The 8,043-nt window shown below is 33.8% G+C and overlaps 1 protein-coding gene and 1 long non-coding RNA gene across 3 annotated transcripts; one reads left to right on the plus strand and one right to left on the minus strand.

Annotated features, from left to right (window-relative positions):
- LOC114928972 (contactin-1-like) lies at positions 1-7,063 on the minus strand. Of its 2 annotated transcripts, none has more exons than XM_029300341.2 (6): positions 6,865-7,063; positions 4,294-4,587; positions 3,807-3,997; positions 3,384-3,513; positions 2,872-3,012; positions 1-1,822 (listed from the first exon to the last, which is right to left on the minus strand). In XM_029300341.2, exons 1-6 carry the CDS (start codon positions 6,908-6,910, stop codon positions 1,659-1,661), a joined length of 966 nt encoding a protein of 321 aa, XP_029156174.1. In that variant the 5' UTR covers positions 6,911-7,063; the 3' UTR covers positions 1-1,658. The 2 variants fall into 2 exon arrangements, with proteins under 2 accessions (XP_029156174.1, XP_085344884.1); XM_085488758.1 differs by having other exon boundaries at positions 1,737-1,817; positions 6,865-6,981.
- Positions 3,185-4,742, plus strand: LOC114928973 (uncharacterized). The gene is made up of 2 exons (XR_014926122.1): positions 3,185-4,130; positions 4,253-4,742. It is a non-coding gene; the product is annotated as an uncharacterized LOC114928973 (long non-coding RNA).
- Positions 7,064-8,043: the final 980 nt, after the last annotated feature.

Below are 8,043 nucleotides of genomic sequence, written 5' to 3' on the forward strand. Positions count from 1 at the left end.
TTGTGTATTACCTTCTTGATTTATTGTATCTATTGAGATTTATGTTTCGTACAGTTATCTGCTCTTTTTTTCTTATTTGTCCGGTTTAGTCGCTGTTTAGGAAAATATGATTTTTACGGATCAAAACGTGTGAATCACACGTTTTGTCGTAGATGCAGTTGTAATTATTAAAGTGGGGTGCAGAGGCAAGTTTGTGCCAAAGGTGTGCCAAAGCAATAATATTATTTGCATTCTCCACGAATAATTGCATGCGAGATTAACTGTGAAAAATATCGATAAATCTAGTATATAAACAATACTTCAATTATACTTATTGCTACGATGTTAAAATGGATATTCTCTTATATCCTTCCATATCTCGAGATTTTTCCACAAAGAGCATACAACGAGCACATATTTACAAATACGAAAAAAAATGTGGGATATCTATATATATATTTATAATAAATAAAACAAAAAAAAGAGATTTTCCACGGAGATTCCTAGAAAGGAACTTTCAACAACTTGTGCACACCTTAAAACGGCAGTAAGTTCATCATATCATACATATATCATATTATACGATTCGATCGCTTAAACGATAAATGAGCATCTTTAAAAAAATCTTAAAGATCGCATATGTGTGCTATTCACACATTGCGTTAGTTTTTTGAAAAAGTAAAAACAAGTGCAAAATATATATTTCTTTCTTTCTTTGACAATATTACGATTTGTGATTCTTCGAGTTCTTTTAAATTATACACCCTTATTAAAGGGTTACAGTCTTACTACGATTCTTTTGGCTCATAGGAGTTCCACTTCTCTTAAGCTCGATCACTGAGCAATCATTGTCTCGTCGAGAAACTATGCGAGAAAAAGATAGAGAAACAGAGAACGTCCTATAGTAAACATCTCCAAAAAATCTATTATCTTCTCTCGCAAAGAAATCTGATGTGGAGTCTTACTCTGGTTTTTGAACACTTCATTGTTGCGCGTCGTAGGATCAGAGATCGAACAAAAATAAAATTTCTTTTTTCTATTTCTTTCCTTTTGACACAAAAAATTTTTACAAATCTAAAATTATAACATTTTGCATAAAAGATATCCGGGCTTTGAAAATCGAGTTTTAATCGGTCTAAGTTATATTTCTTTCGATTATTATACATATAAAAAAAATTATTTAAGTTTCATCTCCTTTATAAAGCAGAACGTATATAACAGGCTAACTTATCTACTCCTTTATCTTCCAAGAATAACGACTATTTTCTGCGAATATCTTAGAAGAAAATCGCATTGCAGAAATTCTTTTACGAAAAGCATTTTAGAATAAAAACTGACTTTTTTGTTCGATCCCCGATTATAACGAAAAGGTCGAGAAAACTAGCGGGTCGCTCGAAGCTTTTGATAAGCTCAAAGTGACTTTCGAAATTCCGCTCGAAGCGTATTCTCCTTTTGCCGTTAAATCGCTAAATATAGTCTTGCATTTTAGTGCTAATCGACTTCGTCGATCATTATTACTTCTTTCTCTTTTTTCTTTTTATTTTTTTTTATTTTTTTTAAACAAACTCGAGACCTTTTCGATAAATTCGGTTGCTTACGTTTGAAACGACGACGTGGAAAACTGCGTCCAATTTACTTACTTTAGAACGGAGCGAGTCTAAGCTAAACAAAAAACAACGCTAAAGCCGTCTAGGTTGCACAACGCTGTTGTTGTTGAGGCGGGTGGTCGTCTGATTGTTGAAGTTCTCGTCCTGCGGTACGTGCTCGGTGCGCTCGTCGAAAAATCCCGGATTCAGAATGATGTTGGGCACGAGTTCAATCACCTCCTGCTCCTCCAGCTGCGCTGCAATTTTGGAACGGAGATTAATTTTCATTGGCCTGGGCCACGGACCTCATTAGCTTCTACCCTCTCCCTTCACCGATTTTTCTTTGTCAGGTATCAGGAAAAACATATCTCGCAAATTATCGTATATATGTACTTGTCACATCATTTCCAATTATCACGACAATCGACAATTTTTGATTAATGCGATACTCTGATGCCAATCGTTTGCCTGACAAATAAACGTGCTACCCTTGACCTACCTACCTCGATATTGCCGAAGATCAGTCTTATCGGTTACTCAACTAAATTATAAAATAGCTCTCTATGACTATTGTAATATTTTCAATGCACTAGATTATTATTCAGCAGGCATTATTAGTACCTCATTAACATTATACGGTACAAGTAACATCTAATCGAAATAGGAGCGAGAGAAAATATTTATATATTCGTAAAAGAGTTAGTAACCAGACAAGTAAATCTGCGGCGAGAAAAATTCAATCGAAAAGTTCAAGATTTCATTCCAATGAGTGCTATTATATCGTATAAGAGATACAGAAAATGTTAAATGAGTTAATACTTGAGTGCTCATTTTCAGCGTTCGGTGCGGCGGTTCAAAAAGTATTAATATATAATTGATGAGAAGATTCGTTTAAATGCTTGTCATACTTGTCAGATGCTAAACCTAATGAATAGTGCTTAAAAATATATAGAAACGAGATTATTATATAAAAGTACTAGATAATTTAGAAGAACATGGCTGTGTGTGTCGCGTAATAGAGAAAAAGCTAAAGATCAGAGCCATAGAGTCAGCTAGCCTAAGATTACTAATATCTTTGTTAAGTGAATAGTGATGAGTAAATAGTTCTTCAGCTAACTTGCGCGAAGGCTTCTATGAAAGGTAGAACAATCTCCTCTGAGAGAATCGTGCTTCTCAGAGGAATGAGCCATGAACGTTACGATCATCACCAGCGGAAGAAAGTAAGTAGTAGTAGTAGCAGCAGTAAAGAGACAGAGTAGAAGCGGAGAAGCTCTTACGTTATGGTTACCAGATAGGAAATGCTTACAGGGTGTCTTGCACTCGCGATACAGTAGGTAACAAGTACCTAAACCAAGAATCATAAGTGTGCCCATCACAATACCTACAGCTGCCACCCAGACGCGCGTATCGAAATTCTCTACGCCGGCTAAAAGATGTCTGGCGAGTTCTGAAAATTAGTCGCATAATATAAAGATGTGTTAATTTTTAGTTTAGATGCTGTACAAGAAAAGAGTTTAAATAGAAAAAAAAGAGAAAATATATCTCTTATAATTTTTAAGAGACATATTATATATATATATATATATACAATATATGTATACATAGAATATCCCAAAACTATCGTCACTCTTTAAAATTAATATTTATCAAACAATATATACTTCTTTTTTAACTTCTCTATTTTTATGAGAATTAGAGTGGCACCGTGAATGACGATATATATCAAATTTGAAATTTTACTTTATCCCAGTAAATAGATGTTTATAACACAATATAACCGTGCGGTATAATTATAATAGAGTAATTGCAATAAAATACCCAATTCTTCTACGCTGTAATGTGTATGACCTTCGACCTCCACAATCTCTCCTCTTCCTAACTGATTGGTTGCCCACACTCGAAATGAGTACGTAGTGTTTGGCACCAAATGGTACACGTCTATTTGTCTCTTTAAAATAATAATAAGAAAGAATCGTTAGTTTTAGTCTAATTAATTTACAGGAGATGGAATAACTCTGTAATGCTGTCACAAATTTTCATTCTTACATAACGTTATATACATATATCTTCTTCTAATTTCTTAATATAAATATAAAATATAAACAAACAAAATTTGTCTATAGTATGAGTTGTAAAAATTATAATTAAAAAAAATAAACCGTCATGTTCGACTTATCTCGGCGTTACGTTTTCCATCCCTGTTTTTCTATTCTACTATTTCAAATAGTTTGCAATATTTACAGAATTTGGAGGAATGTGTGTTGGAATAATAGGTTTCCACTCTTCCGGCTCCTCGCCTGCAGCTGGTTTCAAACGATATTCGGCAGTGAAATCTATGATAGGATAACCGCCAGTTCCAGCCACTTCCCAGAGAATGTTAGCCAATATTGTGGATGGTTTAACCCATACATTGTGCAAGGCTGGAGGAGGTGCTAAACATAGAAGAAAGCTATCATTATAAAATCTGGAGAAAATACTTACTTTAAAAGTAAAATATTATTCGACAATCTTCAAATTTTTGTACTATATCTAAAATTTAAAATTCAAAATATATTTCCACACCACGTATGTATTTTTTCGCTAAATTTATAATCTTCATCTACTCTTAAATTTTCCAGAATAAATTTAAACCTCGAATAAAAGCCTCTTTAAAAATTAGAATTTTAACATGTTTCTATATGTTGTAGGTGATTGATTAACAATATTGCAAACGATTTTGCAAACGCACTTCTGATTTCCACGTTGATTCTGGCTTTCACAGCATCATGGTCACCGTCCAGGCGAGTGCACGAATAATTGCCGGCGTCATGCACACTAACATTCAATAGCAACAGCATGCCATTTCGCTCGACCTTCAGTCGCTCGATCTGCCCATCCTCTCGTCCCTCTCTTACCCACATTACTTTTGCATTCAAGTCTTCGGAAAGGACATTCTCGTCGGCGCAAGCCAGCTGCAGGTCTCTACCCACGTCCACGGCGACGTGCCGCATCGGTACGTCCACGGCCACTGCCTCCTGCCATCCTACAAATTCATAAATTTCATTGCAAGATTGTTCACTTTTATTGTACGATTCTATCAAGACATATTGAGAAAATTAATTTGCGATCTTGAACTGTATATCAACTAACAGAAATTTAAATTTGTTGCTTGTTCAGAATATAATTTATAAGTAAATATAGATGACTAAAGCGATAAACAAATTTATTAAACCTCCTTAAGAATGATTACTCTGTTAAGCACACAAGCGAGCAAGTAAAATATAATACAAAAATTCCAAGATATAATGAAAAAAAAACATAAGATATGTTTAAAGTTATAGACTTTGAAAAACCTGATTTAAAAACTGTATTTTCTAATTATACTTAATGTTTTAAATATATGTTTGTAGAATTATGCTCTAAAGTTAATTTAAGCAAAATTCAAGCACAATTGAGGTAAAATCATAGTGCATTGAGTTGAATACTAACTCAAGTGAGAAATACTGACAATGAGAGTACAAATGGAATGTCTCGTAACAACAATTCTAGTTAAATTAAGAGTTTAACTAGGCTCTGTAATATATAAATATAAATTTAACATATATAAGATAGGCAATAAGAGCCAAATCGCGGATGACAGTGCGTTATTCTAAACGAAACTAAAATTTTTTCGTTAGAATTAAATACCTGTGCACAAGGCACCAAATTTTTACTTGGACACGGCCAAGATATAAAATTGGAATAATCTCTACAAGAGATTTTTAATTCCATGTATCCCCTATTCCCCCTAAAGAAATAAAGTGCGAGAGAAAAATATAGATCCGAAAGTCGCAGAATCGGGAATCGAACCCGAGACCTTTCGCTTGCCGGGCGACTGCTCTTCCAACTGAGCTATTCAGATTCTTTCGATTCTATACTTTTCTCTGTTATATATATTAATGTTGGTAAATAAACGCCTTTAAGCCAGCGTGTATAAATTAAGAGTTTAACTAGGCTCTGTAATATATAAATATAAATTTAACATATATAAGATAGGCAATAAGAGCCAAATCGCGGATGACAGTGCGTTATTCTAAACGAAACTAAAATTTTTTCGTTAGAATTAAATACCTGTGCACAAGGCACCAAATTTTTACTTGGACACGGCCAAGATATAAAATTGGAATAATCTCTACAAGAGATTTTTAATTCCATGTATCCCCTATTCCCCCTAAAGAAATAAAGTGCGAGAGAAAAATATAGATCCGAAAGTCGCAGAATCGGGAATCGAACCCGAGACCTTTCGCTTGCCGGGCGACTGCTCTTCCAACTGAGCTATTCAGATTCTTTCGATTCTATACTTTTCTCTGTTATATATATTAATGTTGGTAAATAAACGCCTTTAAGCCAGCGTGTATAAATTAAGAGTTTAACTAGGCTCTGTAATATATAAATATAAATTTAACATATATAAGGATCTGAATAGCTCAGTTGGAAGAGCAGTCGCCCGGCAAGCGAAAGGTCTCGGGTTCGATTCCCGATTCTGCGACTTTCGGATCTATATTTTTCTCTCGCACTTTATTTCTTTAGGGGGAATAGGGGATACATGGAATTAAAAATCTCTTGTAGAGATTATTCCAATTTTATATATTGGCCGTTTCCAAGTAAAAATTTTGTGCCTTTTGCACAGTTATTTAATTCTAACGAAAAAATTTTAGTTTCGTTTAGAATAACGCACTGTCATCCGCGATTTGGCTCTTATTGCCTATCTTATATATGTTAAATTTAAATTCTAGTTAAAATTTAATCAAACTATAATTGAATAAAATAACTAAGAAAATATTAATTTATGTTAGTCGTATATCGTCTGTGCTCTCTGTTGCTTCCTTTTTCTGAATATACATTTATCTCTACATTTATCTGGTTGTAAAAAAGCGCACAAACGTGTAATATGAAATGAAACGATATGTAGACGCTCCGAGATGTCGCGTGATTTTAATTGATTCTCGAGCGCGTTTCAAAAAGCGATGAAACGATAATAATAACGAGTCGCGTCGAGGACGCGACAGGTGACTCCTGCACTCCGTCAATGCTTATGCGACGATGACGCAAGTGGCATTAGCAACTGACGGAAGCGATGAAATCGAATGGGAGCAACAGCGAGAGATGGTCTCTTTACATAACTCGACCCTGAATCGTAACGATCGTTGACACTACGTATAGCCGGACATGGATCGCATGATCGCGACATTTAATTCCTCAATCCCAGATGCATATATCTCTATCTCCATCTCCACCTCTCTCTTTCTCTCTCGCAGTTGTAATTCGACAAAGTACTTACTTGCCAGGAAGAGTATCAGCAACGGCAGCAATTTGCGTTCATCCATTCTGCCATAATAAGGAGCGAACGGGCGCGTGTGAATTCCCTGGTGAAGCGTGTATTTTTCTATCGCTGTAAGACTCCTCTCGACCGCATTTCTCGCCACATCGATCGCTCGCCTGGTTCTCTCCTGCTTTTTCTTCGCGGCCGGAGATGCGTGTCACTTATTGTTAGCGTCGGTCGCCACCGCTATCAAACTCATCGCGGGCCGTCCGTCGTTCGTTCCACCACAGATTAATAGACAGATCGCCAAAGGTCTGGATGAAGGAGAGACCAGCATTTCTCACTGATTTCAGCGCCATATCGTAGTAGTGGTCAATGCAGTAACTATTAATACGTTCCCAAGATAAGAGCGTCTCATGCTCATGAACTCGTCCGGCGGCATGTACGAGATTTATCTTTTCGTAGCGTTCGCGTATTTCGGAAAGGACAGAATTTTATGATGTTATAAATAAATAAATAAATAAATAAATAAAATATTAACCTGACCTATTATAATTATTTTTTAATAAATGTTTCATTATTATTATCATCTAAGTCTAAGTCGTTTAATTAATTTTTAGTTTTTTAATAATTAATTTAATTTATTCTAATCATTTTAATATGTGAAAAATACTAATACGTATACGTTTTATAATGAATTAATATATTTCGAGAGTCGAATTATATATTTTTAATAATATAAAAGTGTTCAAAAATTATATTTGACTTTTAATTTTAATTATTTTAGCAAAGAGTTCCGAAATCTCTTACACACATAATAGGGATTTTGTTCATCCATATAATTCGCAATTAAGTATATATGTTAATTATTAATTTTAATAAAATACAAAATTAAAATTAAAGGTCAAATATAATTTTTGAACATAAATATATTTAATTCGTTATAAAACGTATACCCGTGATAGTATTTTTCTCGTACAAAAATAACTAGAACAAATTAAATTACTCATAAAAAAATTAAAAAATAATTAAATAATTTATATTATATATGATAATAATAAAACATTTTATAAAAAAAACAGATTCAATAAATATAAGTATATATATAACATGTACTTATATTTATTGAATCTGTTTTTTAATAAAATGTTTTATAAGCTTAGAAAACTTGACTTTGACGTAACTAGCAAATTTTAT

This window comes from Nylanderia fulva, unplaced genomic scaffold (genome assembly GCF_048542155.1).
Source record: "Nylanderia fulva isolate GAGA-0341 unplaced genomic scaffold, ASM4854215v1 Scaffold708, whole genome shotgun sequence".
Taxonomy (NCBI): domain Eukaryota; kingdom Metazoa; phylum Arthropoda; class Insecta; order Hymenoptera; family Formicidae; genus Nylanderia; species Nylanderia fulva.